This window comes from Martes martes, assembly GCF_963455335.1.
Source record: "Martes martes genome assembly, chromosome: 14".
NCBI lineage: Eukaryota > Metazoa > Chordata > Mammalia > Carnivora > Mustelidae > Martes > Martes martes.
The window spans coordinates 89,793,289-89,814,666 of record NC_137902.1 but is presented as its reverse complement, the minus strand read 5'-3'; the positions used below and the strand labels follow the sequence as shown (position 1 = coordinate 89,814,666).

At 44.4% G+C, this 21,378-nt stretch overlaps 1 protein-coding gene across 1 annotated transcript in view; it reads right to left on the bottom strand.

The window, feature by feature from the left end:
• The window catches only part of LOC308355342 (contactin-associated protein-like 3), a gene marked incomplete at its 3' end in the record, with an annotated part of 127,040 nt that overhangs the window by 57,913 nt on the left and 47,749 nt on the right, over positions 1-21,378 (bottom strand). The window contains exon 8 of the mRNA XM_080823518.1: positions 7,233-7,404. Within this exon, the coding sequence (XP_080679644.1) occupies positions 7,233-7,404 (172 nt within the window). The remainder of the gene's footprint in view (positions 1-7,232; positions 7,405-21,378) is intronic.

The window sequence follows — 21,378 nt, the reverse complement described above, 5'->3', positions numbered from 1 at the left end:
ATTTCAAACTATACCGCCAAGCTACAGTAACCAAAACAATATGGTACTGGCACAAAAACAGACACAGAGATCCATGGCACAGAAGTGAGAGTGCAGAAATAGACCCACGGTCGTATAGTTAATTAATCTATGGCAAAGGAGGCGAGAACATACAGTGGTGAAAAGACAGTCTCTTCAATGAATGTTGGGAAAAATGGACAGCCACATGCAAAAGAATGGAACTGGACCACTTTGTTACACCACACACAAAAATAAACTCAAGATGTATTAAAGTCATGGGGCGCCTGGGTGGCTCAGTGGTTTAAGCCTCTGCCTTCGGCTCGGGTCATGATCCCAGCGTCCTGGGATCGAGCCCCACATCGGGCTCTCTGCTCAGTGGGGAGCCTGCTTCCTCCTCTCTCTCTGCCTGCCTCTCTGCCTACTTGTGATCTGTCTGTCAAATAAGTAAATAAAAAATTTAAAAAAAATTTTAAAAAAAGAAGATGTATTAAAGTCATAAATGTGAGACCTGAAACCATAAAACTCCTAGAAGCAAACATAAGCAGTAAACCCTTGCCCATCAGCTTTAGCAATATTTTTCTAGATATGCCTCCTCAGGCAGGGGAAACAAGCAAAAATAAACTATTGAGACTACATCAAACTCAGAAAGTTTTGCCCCATCAAAAAACAAAAAGGCAACCTTTTGAATGAAAGAGGATATTTGCAAATGATATATCCGATAAGAGTTTAATAACCAAAATATATAGAGTGGATATAACACAACATCAGAAAAACAAATAACAAATTAAAAAAATGAGCACTGAATCTGGACAGATGTTTTCCCAAGAGGCCATCCAGATGGCCAACAGACATGTGAAAAGATGTTCATGACTCATCATCAGGGAAAGGCAGATCAGAACCACGATGAGATCTCATCTCACTCTGCTCAGGATGGTTAGTATCAAAAAGACAGGAAGTAGCAAGTGTTAGGGAGAATGTGGTGAAAAGGGAAGCTTTGTGCACTGTTGGTGGGAATGTAAACTGGTGCATCAACTACGAAAACAGTATGGAAGTTCCCCAAAAAAGTAAGAATAGAAATGACATATGATCCAGTAATTCCACTTCTGGGTATTTATCCAAGAAAAACAAAAACATGAATTCAAAAGGATACATGCACCCTATGTTTATTGCAAGCATTATTTACAACAGTCAAGACATGGAATCCACCCGAGTAGTCATAACAGATGGGTGGACAGAGAAGGTGTGGTATATAAACACACAACGGTAGACTGCTCAGCCATAAAAGAAATCCTGCTATTTGATGGAACAGCGATGGACCTAGAAGGTATTATGCTCAGTGAAATAAGTCAGATGGAGAAAGACAAATGCCATATGAATTCATTTGAATGTTGAATCTAAAAAAAAACAAATGAGCAAACACAAGACCATAAAAAAGAGAAACAGACTCATAAATATGAGAACAAACTAGTGGTTGCCAGGTGATGGGGGAGGGGAGAAGGGCAAAACATGTGAATGGGATTGAGAGGTACAGACTTCCGGTTATAAAATAAATGCCAGGGATGAAAAATACAGCATAGAGAATATAGCCAATAATATTATAGTGAGTTTGTGTGGTGACACGTGGCAATGACATCATTCAGGGTGAGTGTTTCACAATGTATGTAATGGCTGACCCACTCTATTGTCCACCTAAAACTAATACAATATGTCAACTGCTTTTCAATTACAGATTAAAAGAACTTAAAGTTAACTCAACTTAGATCATAGACCTAATTGTAAAATACCAAACTGTTAAACTCCCAGAAGAGAACGCAGGAGAAAAATCTAGCTGACCTTGGGCATGGCAATGACTTTTCAGATATGGTCTATGAAAGAAAAAATTGATAATTCAGGCTTCATTAAAATTTAAAACTTAAGGGAATGAGAATAGAGGCCACAGACTTGAATACTGTCTTTGCAAAATCCATATTTGACACAGGATGGATATCCAAAATATAGATAAAACTTTTTAAAAATCCAACAATAAGGGCAATGAATAACCAATTAAAAACTGGGTCCAAAGATTCAAAAGATCTGAACAGATGCCTTACAAAAGATGACCAGATGGAAAATACACGTATGTAATCATGCTCGACATCATTAGTCATTAGGAAAGTGCAAATCAAAACCACAACGAGATGCCACTTCTCACCCACTAGAATGGTTCTCATCAAAAAGACATCATAACAGGGACAGGAAGGGACGAGGAAGATTTGGACCATTCTACGTCACTGCTGGGAATATGAAATGGTACTTTGGAAAGCAACCTGGAAGTCCCTCAAGCAGTTCAACACAGACTCACCCCTGACCCAGCAATTCCCCTCCTAGGTATCTGCCCAAGAGAACCAAACACACAGGTCTGCTCAAAAACCTGTACATTCATGTTTACATCAGCATTATTCATAAGAGTCAAAAAGTAGAAACAACCTACGTGTCCATCAAATGAGGAATGGGTAAAACAAATTTGTGAATATCCTCACAAAAGAATGTTCTGCATCACAACTTTGTCAATGATGTAGAAATGAAGACTGACATCAACTTAAAGGCAGATTACTTGGGTCTGACAAGCCACATGGCCTCTCTCGTTATACAGTTAAAGCTCTCGATATAGCCCTTCAAAAGCCTCATACATTTGCAGGAACTTACTTAAGTACTCGTTATCCTGTGGAGCTCAATGCCTATTTCTCTCAAGGAGTCAAAGGAATGGATAACTTTGGGTTCCTTCTACTCCTATGCAGTTAGCACTCCTTTGCTATTTGGGAGGAAGTGCTGGAAATGAGCCCAATGTCATTCAAAGGACACACATAAACTCTCTCCTGCTAGGTCTTCTGGCATTTGAGTGGGGACACCTGATTCCATGCCAAGAACTAGAAGGTGAGCTTCTTGGGAAAATGGAAGAACATCTCTTCACCTCCAATGATTATAGAGCAGGTCTGTTTGTACCCGGGCCCTTCCCTTAGTGACCGTTGTCCCATGTCCTTGGCCTATTTAGGACAGTTTCCTTGACTCTACACACCTGAGGTCAGCTTCCTTACCCCAAACCTCCAGCTTTCCTGGCAGGACCCAACATGCACAAGGAAGACCACAGAGAGGCACCAGCTGTAGTAAGAAAACTAAAATGGCGGCACAACCCCACATTTGTGATTGGTGGAAACCACAAGTCCAGCATGCTGGTGATGCTTACACGCAGATGAGGTGAGCTTAGTCTGCACCAGTTTCTTTGGGGAGGGGGGTTATGAATCCTAAATATCGTGCATGGACCAGGTCCCTTCTGTATTTAGGGAAGATGTTGGCCACGGTTGGTGCAGAGGAGGGCAATCAGGATTGAGAGAGTGCTTAACGCCTTGACCTCTAAACAATTGCTAAGAGAACAGATGTTAGCCTAGAGGAGAGCCAATGAAGGGAATTCACTGAGTACTTGTTGGACTATGGGGGTAAGCTGTGCCTAGACTTAGAGCAGGAAATATGAAGACTCCTGGTAGAAATCTGGGTGGAAAAGAGGACACTGATGAAGCATTTGGTGAGTGGACAAGGGTCTCATTCCCGAAAGATGAAACAGAAGCAGGATTCTCTTCTCTACAGTGAGAAAGAGATCCCCACTTTGAGACAGAAACTTCAATAGATGTCATGCTTGAGATTCTCCTCAACTTTAGGATTTTGTACTTCTATGATTCTCAAAATATCTTCAGCCTCTTGACTCTGTGCCTCCAAACATGCTTCTTCTTCAGTGTTCCACTGAGTGGTGATACCACCCCTTATCCAGATGTCCAAGCCAGAACCCGAGGGTCATCCTGACCTGTCCCCCTCCATCCCCCCATAGCCACACACTCATCAGCTTGTGCTTCTGTTCACCAAACACCGTGTACGTCATCTACATTTTTCTCTTCCCTACCTCAGGCTATCATCCCTTCTCCCATGGGTAGGCAGCCTCTTACCTGGCCTCCGGGCCACACACCCTCTCTCTGTGGCCCACGCCCAAACCATCTTCCCCTGTCAGCAGTATTGCTTAGCTGTGCAAGTGGCTTCCTAGCACAGAGCCCTCAGTGACTTCCTGGAGAATCTTAGATCAGTGTCTGGATTTTGAGCTGGCCACCAGACCTCTGCGGTGTAGCCCCTTCCCAGCCAGGCAACCCCATCTCTCACCATCCCTGCTGCTCGTCCTCAGACACCCAATTACTACAGCAGCCATGTTCAAACAGGCAGACTCATGGTGGAACTTTGGCTTGGGCTCATGGCTGTACCATCGCTGGATGTCCAGCCTCTCTCACTCAACTGACATACCCACCTTCCACCCCAGGGTAGGTGTCTCTCCCTCCTCTCTGATAGCCCTGCCTTGTCCCAGCACAAATTAGGCACCCGTCCCACATTTCTCCACAACTCCCACCCCACAACTTCCACTTCTAAAAAACTTCCACTTCTCTAAAAAACAACACGTAGAGCATGTGATGTTGCATTTAGCATCTAGAAGAGGAACGCTGGCCAAAGTCCACAGAGGTGGGCAAAGCGGCCCCATCAGTACAGTCCATGCCTAGAGATGTTCAAGGTGGCATTCCTGTGATCCTGAAATAAATCTGGAAAGGACTGTGTAACCTGAGTTATAGGACATGAAATCCTAATCTCCAAAACACGATTGCTGTAAGACATGATCCCTCACCACGATAGCCTCATTCCCGAAGCCTTGTCTCCAAGAATCCACAGCTTTCCCCATGTCCTGGGAGCCTGGGGTGCACAGAGCACCATATGCATGAGTCCTTGTGCAGCTCAGGGAGGTCTCCTGTATCCCCAGCCGGCTTCAAACATCTTCTCATAACCTGCTGTGCCGTTGGGCCAGGATGCTGTTATGCATCGTGAATTATTAACTCCTTTGCCCGACAGATAAGAGTTACAAAATCGCCTGCATTTCAGTCATACATCTCAGCTTCACCTGAGCACAGCATGACTGGCTCTGGACAAGCAAGGTGCAGGCTGATGGGTGGACGGGGTTGGCACAGAGCAAGTGCCGGCAAGAGCTTGGCATGGATGGTTGCTCTGTCGTATTTCCACGTGAATCTCTTTCATGGTGCGTTGAACATGGAGGTGGAGGTGTGGCCTGAAGCACTAAGGAAGAGTGAACATTTCTAACACTGCAGAGTAAGGACGTGTTTTCTGATGTTAAACCATGAAAACCATTAAAAAATTACAATTATTGGCTACATCAGCCAAGGTGCCGATGGCTCTTTTCAGGCCCACTTACGGGGTTGCCATGAACCTCAGCTCCTGCTTTGAGCGGAGAAGGTAACTTAATATCCCAGATCCCAGAGGTCCCCATCCATTGCTGGTATGTACTTCTAACAACCATTTTTGGGTGTGATATGGGAAATCTTTCTATTTTGGTGATACACACACACACACACACACACACACAGGCATACATCATGCATACTTTGTTGTTGGTTTTTTGTTTTTGGTTTTTGTGTGTGTTTTTGGCTAAAGACCTTTCTGCACAAAGGCTCAACATGCATTTCTTATGTAAGAGAAACACTGTGATTGCATCATTCTTTGTGCAGGAATTCCCAGGGCTCTGAAGTAACTTCCTGTGAGCTTCACGAGCTCCATGACTGAACAACAACCTGACCCCTGACCCTCCTGAGCCACTGACAGCCATTCCCATTGGCGAGGGCTGTCCCCTACCTCCAAGCGAGTGTTTCTGAACCCCCTCCCAATACTAAGATTCAGGATTCCAGAGCTGGCGGAAGCTATAACTTACAGACGAAGCCAGTTCCTATGCCAGCATACATTTCATAATCTGAGAATTAGGATTCAGAGTTTTTGCCTAATTCTTTGAGTCTTCTTTTGCCCCTACAAATGAACAGAATGTAAATGACACCCATGAACATCTGCATTAAGGAAAGCAAGTTCTTATGAGTTAATATTTCAAGTTACTGGAACTTATGGTTTTCTAGCACACTGCCAAATTGCAACACAACTTGTACTTTATTGGACACAACATGGGATTCCAACTAGTGTCGTTAAACTGGGAACAGATTTACTGCACAAAGCACTTTGCACGGCGTGAACTTGGAAGAGGTTGGCCACGCACGGATGTGGGAGGGTGTCTGGAGTGTGCTCGCTTATTTGACAGGAACGTAAGGCAGTCCTGCTTCAGGAAGGGCAGACATACCAGGCCCAGAAAAAATTTAATGTCATCAAGCTAAGCCATCCCTTTTAGCTAGAAAACCTGAAAGTCCAAGAGCATGACAAACAAGACAGTTTGAATAAAGTTGCAAGACTTCGCAATTTTAATGTCCTATGGTTTCAGGGGGTTTCTTTCTTTTTCTTTTTTTTAATTGAGGTATAATTGATTTAAAACATTATATTAGTTTCAGGTGTGCAATAGAATGAGTCAATATTTGTGTATCTTGTGACATGATCACCACAGTAAGTCTCACTAACATCCGGCACCACTTAGTCACAAAAAGTTCTTTCTTGTGACGAAGACTCTCAAGATCCTCAGCGACTTTCAAATATGCACAACAGTATTCACTACAGTCATCATGCTGCTCGTTACATCTCCACACTTACTTATTTTAGAGTGGGAAGTTTATTTCTTGTCCCCTTGCACTCGTCCCCACTATGTCCTCACTGACCGGTACCGTGCTCAGTGTGTGGTAACTGGGTTCCCTCCATTCCTCCTTGTGTTTGTGTGACTAGGAATCCCTGAGGCTGAGACCCTTCTAGGCGGAAGAGTTACTTTTCATTTTCCACATAGAGAAGGGAGCATGGGGTGAATCCCGCTGACATGTGGCTTTCAACCTCCTGGTCCTCAATGATTCATCATCTTTCTAGAATATTCTAATCTGTTTTATGCTGTGAAAGAATTTTTAGAATTATTTTTACTCATCAGTATTTACACTCATCAACAATTACAGCACCACGAACAAGATTCTGTAAAAACTAAGTGGCTTGGGGACATACGCAAGGAAAACTCACGACAGTGCTTCTTCTAAGAAGACACCATCTGAAAGGAGCAATTGTTTGAAATTAAACAGGGTTGTTTTCTAGTTTTTAATTAATTATTGTTTTCCATATGGGTTGGCTATCAGGAAGAGAGAAGGGGCTAGAAGGAGGTGCTCCCCCTCAGTGGCCCATTTGCTCTTAACCCACTACCCAAAAATTGAAATCAGGAATGCTGAAATGACCTGGGATGGCTTTACCTGTCGGTGAGGCCACAGGTGTCTATCTGGAGGTCACGGAAAGTCCCCAGTGACCCCTGCTGTACCGTGATGGGGTCCACCGCCTGATCACCAATGGAGATGAGCCTCAGGCAGCCCTGAAACCCGGTCAGGGGACCTCTGCATCCAGGGCCAGAGCTGCTATCGGGACAGCCTGAATGAACATGAAGATGCACAAAGGAGAAAGTCAACAGTCGTGACCAAAACAGCCATCAGTTTCTGTACATGCAAGTTTGCCGCCTCCTGCTCACAGACACCTGAAGATTACGCTTCCTCATGGATGGGGCAGTGAATGGCTGAGAACAGACACTACTGGTTTTGGTAAAGCACAGAAATAACAATTCGAGCTAGGCTGGTGGACAGATGAGCCGAAGGTAGACTCTACCAGTAGATTCAAGGCCCATTTCCTCTAAGCTGAGTTTGATTTCTCTTTTGAAACCATCCAAAGAAATCGGTCCTTCCAGCATGATATTAAAATATATGAAGTAAAGGCCATGGGATAACAAAATCAGAAAGAAAAAAATCACAGGCCTACTAGGACCTACGAAATTTAAAATGCTTGAGAAATAATTTGTATGTGAGATTCCTACTCTGGGCATGCGTGTGCAAGCACAACACAGTTAAAACAAGGTTTGACTGGTCAAGATGGCGGAGAAGTAGCAGGCTGAGACGACATCGGGTAGCAGGAGATCAGCTAGACAGCTTATCTAACCATTGTGAACACCTACAAATCCAACGGGAAATCGAAGAGAAGAAGAGCAACAATTCCAGAAATAGAAAATCAACCACTTTCTGAAAGGTAGGACCTGCGGAGAAGTGAATCCAAAGCGACGGGAAGATAGACCCCGGGGTGGGGGGGGGCGGCTCCCGGCAAGCGGCGGAGCAATGGAGCACAACATCGGGACTTTTAAAAGTCTGCTCCACTGGGAGACATCGATCCAGGGGCTAAACTGGGGGAAACGCAGGCGGGGTCAGCATAACCCCAGGTCCCGCAGGGTCACAGAAGGACCGGGGGTGTCTGAGGGCTGCAGAGCTCACAGGTATTAGAGCGGGGAAGCCGGCTACAGCAACAGAGCCGAGGAGCGAGCTCTCAGCCCGGGGTTACCTTGTGCCCATCGCAGGCTGGGTGGGCTCGGAGCGTGGCCGGAGGCCACGGAGACAGAAGCGACCAGGTGCTTTTCTCCAGGTTCCAGCAATTGACTGCTTTCCTTAAGGCGCGACCACAGGCCAGAGAGGCGGGGCGGTTGGGCGCTTTTCTCTGAGAGCGCACTGAGAAGCGGAACCCCAAGTTCTCGGCTCCTCTGGGCCGGAGAGTGGGAGGCCGCCATCTTCATTCCCGTCCTCCGGACTCTACGGAAAGCGCTCAGGGAACAAAAGCTCCCGAAAGCAAACCCAAGCGGATTACTTAGCCCGGCCCCTGGCAAGGGCGGTGCAATTCCGCCTGCGGCAAAGACACCTGAGAATCACTACAACAGGCCCCTCCCCCAGAAGATCAACAAGAAACCCAGCCAAGACCAACTTCAGTCACCAAGAACAGCGGAATTCCACAGCAGGAGAAAGCAAATCTTATCTGGACAAAATGACAAGGCAGAAAAACTCACCTCAAAAAAAAGAACAAGAGGCCATACCGAAGGCTGGAGACCTAATCAATACGGACATAGGTAACATGACAGATCTAGAGTTCAGAATGACGATTCTCAAGGTTCTAGCCGGGCTCGAAAAAGGCATAGAAGATATTAGAGAAACGCTCTCTGGAGAGATAAAAGCCCTTTCTGGAGAAATAAAAGAACTAAAATCTAACCAAGTTGAAATAAAAAAAGCTATTCATGAGGTGCAATCAAAAATGGAAGCTCTCACTGCCAGGATAAATGAGGCCGAAGAAAGAATTAGTGACATAGAAGACCAAATGACAGAGAATAAAGAAGCTGAGCAAAAGAGAGACAAACAAATACTGGACCACGAGGAGAGAATTCGAGAGATAAGCGATAAGAGATAAGACGACACAACATTAGAATAATTGGGATTCCAGAAGAAGAAGAAAGAGAGAGGGGAGCAGAAGGTCTATTGGAGACAATTATTGGAGAGAATTTCCCTAATATGGCAAAGGGAACAAACATCAAAATCCAGGAGATGCTAAGAACGCCCCTCAAAATCAATAAAAATAGGTCCACACCTCGTCACCTGATAGTAAAATTTACAAGTCTTAGCGACAAAGAGAAAATCCTGAAAGCAGCCCGGGAAAAGAAGTCGGTAACATACAAGGGTAAAAACATTAGATTGGCAGCGGACCTATCCACAGAGACCTGGCAGGCCAGAAAGAACTGGCATGATATATTCAGAGCACTAAATGAGAAAAACATGCAGCCAAGAATACTATATCCGGCTAGGCTATCACTGAAAGTAGAAGGAGAGATAAAGAGCTTCCAGGACAAACAAAAGCTGAAAGAATTTGCAAACACCAAACCAGCTCTACAGGAAATATTGAAAGGGGTCCTCTAAGCAAAGAGAGACCCTAAAAGTAGTAGATCAGAAAGAAACAGAGACAATATACAGTAACAGCCACCTTACAGGCAATACAATGGCAATAAATTCATCTCTCTCAATAGTTACCCTGAATGTTAATGGGCTAAATGCCCCAATCAAAAGACACAGGGTATCAGAATGGATTAAAAAACAAAACCCATCAATATGCTGCCTACAAGAAACTCATTTTAGACCCGAAGACACCTCCAGATTTAAAGTGAGGGGGTGGAAAACAATGTACCATGCTAACAGTCATCAGAAGAAAGCTGGGGTGGCAATCCTTATATCAGATCAATTAGGTTTTAAGCCAAAGACTATAATAAGAGATGAGGAAGGACACTATACCATACTCAAAGGGTCTGTCCAACAAGAAGACCTAACAATCTTACATATCTATGCCCCTAACATGGGAGCAGCCAACTATATAAACCAATTAATAACAAAATCAAAGAAGTACATCGACAGTAATACAATAATAGCAGGGGACGTTAACACTCCCCTCACTGAAATGGACAGATCATCTAAGCAAAAGACCAACAAGGAAATAAAGGCCTTAAATGACACACTGGACCAGATGGACATCACAGATATCTTCAGAACATTCCATCCCAAAGCAACAGAATATACATTCTTCTCTAGTGCACATGGAACATTCTCCAGAATAGACCACATCCTGGGTCATAAATCAGGTCTCAATCGGTACCAAAGGTTGAGATCATTCCCTGCATATTTTCAGACCACAATGCTCTGAAGCTATAACTCAATCACAAGAGGAAATTTGGAAAGAACGTAAATACATGGAGACTAAACAGCATCCTTCTAAAATGAATGGGTCAACCAGGAAATTAAAGAAGAATTGAAAAAAATCATGGAAACAAATGATAATGAAAACACAACGGTTCAAAATCTGTGGGACACAACAAAGGCAGTCCTGAGAGGAAAATATATAGCGGTGCAAGCCTTTCTCAAGAAACAAGAAAGGTCTCAAATACACAACCTAACCCTACACCTAAAGTAGCTAGAGAGAGAACAACAAAGAAAGCCTAAACCCAGCAGGAGAAGAGAAATCATAAAGATCAGAGCAGAAATCAATGAAATAGAAACTAAAAAAACAATAGAACAGATCAACAAAACTAGGAACTGGTTCTTTGAAAGAATTAATAAGATTGGCAACACCCTGGCCAGACTTATCAAAAAGAAAAGAGAAAGGACGCAAATAAATAAAATCATGAATGAAAGAGGAGAGATCACAACCAACACCAAAGAAATACAAACAATTATAAGAACATACTATGAGCAACTCTACGCCAACAAATTTGACAATCTGGAAGAAATGGATACATTTCTAGAGACATATAAACTACCACAACTGAACCAGGAAGAAATAGATAATCTGAACAGACCCATAACCAGTAAGGAGATTGAAACAGTCATCAAAGATCTCCAAACAAACAAAAGTCCAGGACCAGACGGCTTCCCAGGGGAATTCTACCAAACATTTAAAGAAGAATTAATTCCTATTCTCCTGAAACTGTTCCAAAAAATAGAAATGGAAGGAAAACTTCCAAACTCATTCTATGAGGCCAGCATCACCTTGATCCCAAAACCAGACAAGGATCCCATCAAAAAAGAGAATTACAGGGGCGCCTGGGTGGCTCAGCGGGTTAAAGCCTCTGCCTTCGGCTCGGGTCATGATCCCAGGGTCTTGGGATCGAGCCCCGCATCGGGCTCTCTGCTCCGCAGGGAACCTGCTTCCTCCTCTCTCTCTCTCTCCGCCTGCTTCTCTGCCTACTTGTGATTTCTGACTGTCAAATAAATAAATAAAATCTTAAAAAAAAAAGAGAGAATTACAGACCAATATCCTTGATGAACACAGATGTGAAAATTCTCACCAAAATACTGGCCAGTAGGATCCAACAGTACATTAAAAGGATTATTCACCACGACCAAGTGGGATTTATTCCAGGGCTGCAAGGTTGGTTCAACATCCACAAATCCATCAATGTGATACAATACATTAATAAAAGAAAGAACAAGAACCATATGATACTCTCAATAGATGCTGAAAAAGCACTTGACAAAGTGCAGCATCCCTTCCTGATCAAAACTCTTCAAAGTGTAGGGATAGAAGGCACATATCTCAATATTATCAAAGCCATCTATGAAAAGCCCACCGCAAATATCATTCTCAATGGAGAAAAACTGAAAGCTTTTCCGCTAAGGTCAGGAACACGGCAAGGATGTCCGTGTGATGATAACCACTGCTGTTCAACATAGTACTAGAAGTCCTAGCCTCAGCAATCAGACAACAAAAAGAAATCAAAGGCATCCAAATTGGCAAAGAAGAAGTCAAACTATCACTCTTTGCAGATGATATGATACTGTATGTGGAAAACTCCAAAACTGCTAGAACTTGTACAGGAATTCAGTAAAGTGTCAGGATATAAAGTCAATGCACAGAAATCAGTCGCATTTCTTTACACTAACAACAAGACAGAAGAAAGAGAAATTGAGGAGTCAGTCCCATTTACAATTGCACCCAAAACCATAAGATACCTAGGAATAAATCTAACCAAAGAGGCAAAGAATCTATACTCAGAAAACTATAAAGTACTCATGAAAGAAATCGAGGAAGACACAAAGAAATGGAAAAATATTCCATGCTCATGGATTGGAAGAACAAATATTGTGAAAATGTCTATGCTACCTAAAGAAATCTACACATTTAATGCAATCCCTATCAAAATCCCATCCATTTTTTTCAAAGAAATGGAACAAATAATCCTAAAATTTATATGGAACCAGAAAAGACCTCGAATAGCCAAAGAATATTGAAAAAGAAAGCCGAAGTCGGTGGCATCACAATTCCGGACTTCAAGCTCTATTTCAAAGCTGTCATCATCAAGACAGTATGGTACTGGCACAAAAACAGACACATAGATCAATGGAACAGAATAGAGAGCCCAGAAATAGACCCTCAACTCTATGGTCAACTAATCTTCGACAAAGCAGGAAGGAATGTCCAATGGAAAAAAGACAGCCTCTTCAACAAATGGTGCTGGGAAAATTGGACAGTCACATGCAGAAAAATGAAATTGGACTATTTCCTTACACCACACACGAAAATAGACTCAAAATGGATGAAGGACCTCTATGTGAGAAAGGAATCCATCAAAATCCTTGAGGAGAACGCAGGCAGCAACCTCTTTGACCTCAACCGCTGCAACTTCTTCCTAGGAACATCGCCAAAGGCAACAGAAGCAAGGGCAAAAATGAACTATTGGGATTTCATCAAGATCAAAACCTTTTGCACGGCAAAGGAAACAGTTAACAAGACCAAAAGACAACTGACAGAATGGGAGAAGATATTTGCAAACGACATATCAGATAAAGGGCTAGTATCCAAAATCTATAAAGAGCTCATCAAACTCAATACCCAAAGAACAAATAATCCAGTCAAGAAATGGGCAGAGGACATGAACAGACATTTCTGCAAAGAAGACATCCAGATGGCCAACAGACACATGAAAAAATGCTCCACATCACTCGGCATCAGGGGAATACACATCAAAACCACAATGAGATACCACCTCACACCAGTCAGAATGGCTAAAATTAACAAGTCAAGAAATGACAGATGCCGGCGAGGATGCGGAGAGAGGGGAACCCTCTTACACTGCTGGTGGGAATGCAAGCTGGTGCAACCACTCTGGAAAACAGCGTGGAGGTTCCTCAAAAAACTGAAAATAGAGCTACCTTATGACCCAGCAATTGCACTACTGGGTATATATGCTAAAGATACAAATGTGGTGCTCCAAAGGGGCACGTGCACCCAAATGTTTATAGCAGCAATGTCCACAATAGCCAAACTGTGGAAAGAGCCTAGATGTCCATCAACAGATGAATGGATAAAGAAGATGTCGTATATATACACAATGGAATACTATGCAGCCATCAAAAGACATGAAATCTTGCCATTTGCAAGGACGTGGATGGAACTAGAGGGTATCATGCTTAGCGAAATAAGTCAATCAGAGAAAGACAACTATCATATGATCTCTTTGATATGAGGAAGTGGAGATGCAAGGCGGGGGAGGGGTTGGGGGGAAGTAGGAAAAGAAAAAATGAAGAGATGGGATTGGGAGGGAGACAAACCATAAAAGACTCAATCTCAAGAAACAGACTGAGGGTTGCTGGGGGGAGGGGGGACGGGAGAGGGTGGTGGGGAAATGGACATTGGGGAGGGTATGTGCTATGATGAGTGCTGTGAAATGTGTAAACCTGGCGATTCACAGACCTGTACCCCTGGGGATAAAAATACATTATATGTTTATTAAAATAAAATTAAAAAAATAAAACAAGGTTTGACCGTACACAGAGACATGTAACGACAGTGTAAATGACTTACATTTCCAACTGTTTCTGAATGAGGCATTTTAGTCAAATACCTTTTCACACACACACACACACACACACAGTTAACAAGGATCTCAACGATACGGCCCTGAGAATCACGGAGAAGTCAGCATCCTGGAGCACCCCATGCAAGGAGAAATGGGCTTTGACTGTTTTCAATAATAGTAAATTTTTACAAGTTCTGCTGCATTCACTAATTGGCTTGCTGTACATTACTGTTAAATTAATGAAGGAAAGAGGCCCTCAGACTGCGGTGACTCACCGAGAGCTTTAGTGGCCCAGGACAGCAAACCGAGTCTGAGGCTGCAAATGAGCTTGATTTCTGTGCGGCTTCGCGCGGCTCCGCGAGGCTCTGAAACCAGAACCTGCGGCCCCAGACGGCCTCCCCGCCTTCAGCCGGAGCCGGCCGGGGACTCCTCTCCCTGCTGCCGCCCCTCCGCCCCAGGAGCCCTTCCCCGCTCCGGCCCACGGAGCGCTCCCGACCACTTCTACTTTAGTGTCGTGGGATTCGGGTCAGTGTTTGCTCCAGAACACCCTTAAAATCTGACCCCGCCTCAGGGTATCTTCTACCGTTACAAACCACAGTGCCTCGGCGGCGGCTTTATGGTGTCCCCCGGGTTCCCACGAAGACGAGGCTCTGACGCCCACGATGAGCAAGGACCCAGCCTTGCGATCAAAGTCAAAGCCGGTCGGGGTCAGAGCCGCCTCCTTCCCTCGTGGCGCCCGCAGGCCGGCACGTGCTCCCACCCCCCGCGGAGCCGCCCTCAACGCGACCGCAGGTCCGTCGATGTTCGCGCCGCCGGGTTCCGGGGACAGGAAGAGACACACGCTCACCGCACACTCACCGCAAACGCTCCGGTGAACGGCGTCGCGCGGAGAAGTCTACACGCACAGCTTCGTCTCTGTTTCACACACGCCCTGATTCGGGGACTGAGGCTGAGCTTCTCCCCAGGAGCTGCCCTGGCTGCGGGCAGCGGAGCCTCACGGGCGGTTCCCTCCCCAGGGACGGCCAGCGCCCCCGGGCGCAATGGGTGGGTCCGCGACCCACAGCCTCCACCGGGACGTCCCTGAGGGGCAGCGCTTCTTCAGAGCTCCCTTGAGGTCTCTGCGGCATCACGCCTCGCCCTGCCTCGCTCATCCCAGCTGCTCTGCCCCCCCGGCGGGGGTCGTTCCCGAGAACTAACCTCACTACACCACGGCACACGCGAGTCTCCCGAGCAGAGAGCCAGCTTCCTGGGGAACCTACCTGTAGCCACGTGGGATAAAACTCAAAGCATTCACTTAATTGAGTATTTTACCCTCAGATGCAAACACAGTAGGAGCACAACACTTTTTAATAATTTAATATTCTTTTAATTCCAAGAAATTGTGAAACAAATTGTATGCTTCCTGAGAAACTCACCTATTTAATTCATTCTGTGCCTTACACAATTATGTCTCATTGACATCATTTCCAGGAGAATGTTTTCTTTTAATTTGTTAGATACAGAGTCATAACTATTCATCTTTCTAAAAAAAATCATTAAAAAATTATTTTCCAAGCATTTAAATGTTAAGGAAGTTTTTGGTAATATTTACAGGTGGGGTTTGAGGTTAGTTTATAAGACTCTTATTTTTTAAAGGAAATGGAATCAGTAATTTGTTTTTTTTAGAAAGATTTATTTGTTTATGTGAGAAAAAGAGAGAGAGAGAGACAGTGACAGCATGAGGGGAGGAGGGACAGAGGGTGGGAGACTCAAGCCGCCCAACGTGGGGCCGGATCTTGAGATCATGAGATCATGTCCTGAGCCGACATCAGGCGTCAGACATTGAACTACGCCGCCCAGGTGCCCCTGGAATCAGTAATTTCATAAAGATTTTACTCATTATACCTATATGTTTTTCGTTCTCCTCTGTCTGAACTTTTGTCGTGAGGGTCACTGGTGCACCTTCAAAGGGCAGGGACTGAAGATGGAGCCTCCTCTGATTCCCACCCAATGGCCAGAAGCTTACATCTAAGAATCTCCACAAGACGCACACGGTCGTCCTTCCTCTTCTTTAGTGACTGAGGCTTTGCATTCCTGACAAATATACCCCAAACCAGCCAAGGCCTTCGTCCGGTGAAACCCACTGTTGGGCACAATGAAGCCCTGTAAATTAGCCTCATGGAGACTCAACACTTCAAATGTGATGTTACATCACAAAGAACGGACAAACTGTCCAGGTTCCCTTTCCTTTTTCCTTGTTTTATGTGAAAATATGCACATTTCTGTTTGTAAATGAATTTCTGGAAGGTTGGATATATTTGGAAGACACCTGGTGTATCTTTGTGTCTTTATAGGCAACTTCCACCGACAGTGCTTAGGGACTGAGAATGATAGGATACAGGATCAGAAACGTTCAGCCAATAAACCTTCCCCTTTCTCCAGATCACAAACTTCAGATGCATCTAAAATACAATGCCATATCTGGGGCACCAGGTTCCTCAGTCAGCTGGGCATCCAATTCTTGATTTCCACTCAGGTCATGATCTCAGAGTCATGGGATTGAGCCCCGTGTCGGGCTCTGCACTGGGCAAGATTCTCTCTCACCCCCTGTCCCTCCCCACCCATCCCCGCTCACACACTCACTTTCTCTCTAAAAAAAGAAAAGAAAAGAAAAGAAAAATGAAAAAACAAATACAGTGCAGTACCTCAGTGTTCCTATAAAGACTCAACTGAATCCCGCAGTCACAAAGAAAATTTTCTCAAAGCGGAACATTAAGAAGGAAAGGTCAAACTGCAAAGTCCTTCCTTGCTCCAGTTATGAGAGAGATCAAAAAGCAAGGGGTGCCATGGCCCAAAACAAGCCCAGACCGCCAACTATCTGTTCATCCACACAGATTGGCCGAAGTCCCAATGGTAAGATGGCAGAGGGTCACTGCTCCATGACCTGATTCGGGATGGACAGTGCAAGTGGACAGGGATAGTTATTGCTAAGTCAGTGGCACATACCCATCACCATGGATCGAGTCAGAAATTTAAGTACCTCTGAGGATGACAGAGAAATTGTCACTGGATGCCATGACCCCAGAATGGGTCATGAGGTGAGACCTCGTTACAGCCGTCATTGTTCCCTGATCTGCTAAGGCCTCACACACACAAGGACCCTCGAGAGATTCAGAGCATAATTTGATGTTTCCCAGCTCTGCAGGGCATGTGTGCTGGTGGACAGCACCACGACTCCACAAAAGGAATCCAGAGGACAGTAGCTTCCCACTACCCTCCCCGCAGGCACCAAACTCTGTGTAGGTAGCGTAGAGCGAAACTGTTGTCAGAAGAACAATTTACAAACAAAGCTCACACAGGAGAAGCAGAAAAGGGAAAAGGGAAACCTGCATCACATGTAAAAAGGCTACGAATCTGCGAGAGGAAATTTGTCATGGAAAGAAAGCCACAGAGCCCTGCTTTATGCCTGCTGTCCTGCCATAATTATCGAGATCATCCCCTCCATTCACTAAAGTGTCCTGGTTTGGACAACAAATTAAATGGCCACCCTAACTGTAATAGGAAGATGCCTTAACCTGCCCTTATGGGAAAGCACAGCAAAAAAGAGTCACTGACCACATGGTGAGCAGGAGCTTGCCACTGAAGCTCCGTCGGGAGAGCGGGCTAAGGAGGGTCTCGGAACACGGGGCACTGACTGCCATGAATACCGCTATACTGCTACCGATCATGGACTGGATAAAGTGGATTTCCCTGTTAACACAATGCATATTCCAGTCCCGATGGATGTCCATTAAGAAGATAACTGAAGAGACACTGGCATACACTGTGCTTGGGACTGGATAAAACATCTCTGGCATTGACGTCTTTGGGTCTCAAGGTTCCCACTCAATTTGAAACTGACCTGCCCCCCCCCTTCCCCAGAACAGAGCTGGGGAGTCCAACGGACCATACAGACGAGGGGCTCTGAACAAGGGATTCTTCCCCTGTGCATACAGCTTTGAGCACAGCGCAACTACTGAGAATCGGGCTGCATGTTCACCGGTCCTAGACCTGCCTCTCCTGCTTTTCCTTCACAACAAATAATGCTCATCTTCTCATTTAACATCAGTAAATTGGGGTGTTTTGGTTTTGAGTGTTTGCTGCAGCCTGGTGATGGCATTAGCTGGGTTGTTTGGAAAGTGTATATTCCTTCTCCAGGAAAAAAGATGCTGTTATGTTGGTATAAAAAGGAGAGTTGAATTCGTTGGTTTGAATCAGTGCCTGAAATTGCTCTCTAGGAATCAAGTGGGTGTTTACAGCGGAGTACGTACGGGTCATTCTGAATTTACACATTAGTTACAGATAATGTGCTGTGATTGCAAGATCTTACACTATTTTTGCCACTCAGTGCCAAATTTTAATCACAACCAAAAAATAGCAAACTGGTAATGAAGAAAAGTCATTTTACTCTCTCATGGAATGTTTAAACTTTGTAATTCTGCTCATCTTAGAGATACGATTTGTTATTGGAAATTATACTAATGAGACAGTTTTTCTGCACATCCACACAATTTTATGAAAACATGTAAAAAAAAAAAGCCTATTATGTTTTGTTTTGTTTTTTTTTTCAACACATTGCCTCCAAATCTCTAGGGTCCTTTCATAGACCAAAGGCTGGAAACAACCAAAGGTGGTTTCATTGAATTGACTATGCCTATTAGGAAAGCTTGATAGTTTGTACATAAGGAAAATTTTAAAATCACTGGCAAGATGATTCTTGGCAGCTGTAGGATATTTATCACATCTTTTATAATAGCAAAAAACGGGCACCATCAAGTTGTTGCTCAACAGTAAAACGGGATGGCGGATTTAATAAGTGAAACATGGTGTCATACACATCAAAACCACAGGGCAGTAAAAATTAATTAACTTTACGTACAAATACTCCCAGGGCTGGATCTCCAAAACTAATCTAGAACAACAGTGGCAGCAATAACAGTAAAAAGAACCCAGAAGAAGGCCCACGGCAGTGCCCTGTGTGTAAACTGAAAAGCAAGGGAACACAGACCACTACTGTGTGAAGTCACCTACATGGATATAGGTTCTAAAGAAAAGCAATACATTAGAAATTACAAACTTTCAGTTGTAAAATAAATAAGTCATAGGGATGCAACGTACAACATGGAGTTTACAGCTAATAATACCTTATTGTCTATTTAAAAGTTGCTAAGAAAGTAGACCTTAAAATTTATGACAAGAAAAAATTATAACTATGTATGGTGGTGGATATTAACTAGTTATTGTGGGATTATTTCCTCATGTAGACAAACACTGAGTCATATGTTCACATCTGAAACTGACATGGTGCTACACGTTGATTAAAACATAAAAATGTGATACAAAGATGAGTAAAAAAGGGGGTTAGGGTAATCCTTAACTGGGGGAGTGAGAATTTAGGGGAGCGAGGGAGACATTAAAAACATTGTAGTGTTTAATTGTGTACATTAGGGGGTTAGCCCACAAACGCTCTTTCAAGAAACATGAGTAGTATTTTAAAATACATACATGAATTACATAGTGACTTCATATCACATCAACATGTGAGTATTCATGGAAAGTACCTGTTCTCATGTAGCTGTGCATTGCACATTTGGAACATGCCTGATGCTCAAATATGAGAGAAGACTCTGTGGTTTCAGAAAGGTTTTGTTTTGTTTTGTTTTTTTACTTTTTAATACAAAATAACAAGCATTCCATTCTGCACCATTAAACAATTAGTGCTTCAAAATCTTTTACATTTTAAGTTACAGCTCCCGGGTAAATTCTTTATTTAGTTTTGAAGGAATCGGTTCCTCTGCAGAGCTCTAAAATCCATCCTACGTGTAAAGGTTTAAAAACCTGTCTGGGTCAGAGGTGCACCATATTTGGCAGGCGGGGAGAGTGAGCAATTAAATGTTCTAATGCTCCTGGCACCACTCCACGCTCACAGTGATGCTTGCTTTAGGGGGCTTGAAAGATTGAACACCCTGATGCACAGTGTGTGGCTTACTGTCAACTCTTAGGGAGGATTTTATACTTTCTTGTTGGGCTATCAAGTTATCTCCACCATGACCTCAAACTTATTTTGGAAAGAAACAACCATAAAATGCGAAATGGGCATAAGAGCTAGGACGGCTTCCGGCCACGATTAGAAGGAATCTCGCAACCGACAGGCCTAAGTTCTGGCGGCTCAGACTCCTCACACGGATGCCTCAGAACGGACATTTGTTACCCTCAGAAGCTCCCCCTCCCTGGCTGCACGGATCCTGGACAGACTCGGTCAAAGTTCTACTGAACAAGCAAACCCGCCGTCTCCCACAGTCGGGGTGATGGCCTGGTGTTGTCTTGGTAAAGTTCACCAAGAGGTAGTGAGTGAGTGTCAGTAGCCATTAAGTTCCTCTCTTGCTCTGGTGTAGGTAACGGCGTCTTTGTGCGTACGCAGTGGGCAACAGAACGCTTCCTGAACGTTTAGGGCAACAGAGCAGCTGGGGATCTTGGGGAAATGCAGATTCTGGCTCACGAAGTCAGGGGAGTTACGTCTGCACCTGTGACAGGCTTGAAAGTGGTGCTGCCATGCATGGCTCCCGGGCCACACCGGAGGAGCTGGCCACCCGGGGAGGAGAGCGGCTGACAAAAAGAAGACCGCCCACGTGCAACAAGGAAACTGTCACATAAAAACACCTGAAGGAAATGTTCTAAGGGTTATCTGGCCTTCGGAAAATACTCTAGAGAAGCACAAAAGGTAAGAGACAGAGAGTGAGGACCCTCAGAGTGGCCTGCACAGAGTCACCTGGAGAGCCCACTCCCCGGGCATTGGGCATCAGAGCCAGAGAAAGCAGATCCCTAGGGACAGAGACAAGTCCTAGCATTCTGGAAGCTTTCCAGGTGACTGCAGTGAAAACAAGTGCTAAATTCAAAACCAATCTTAGCAAATGCACATCGAAACAAGGTCCCCGTAGACTTGCATTTTAGGCCATAATTTATGGCCTTTGTCTGGGGCGCCTGGGTGGCACAGTAGGTTAAGCACCCTACTCTTGGTTTTGGCTCAGGTCATGATCTCAGGGTCATGAGATAGAGCCCATGTTGGGCTCCGCACTCAATGGGGAATCTGCTTAGGATCCTCTCTCCCTCTCCCTCTGTCACTCCCACTCATGCTCTCTCTCTCAAATAAGTAAATAAATCCTTAAGAAAAATTTATTGTCTTT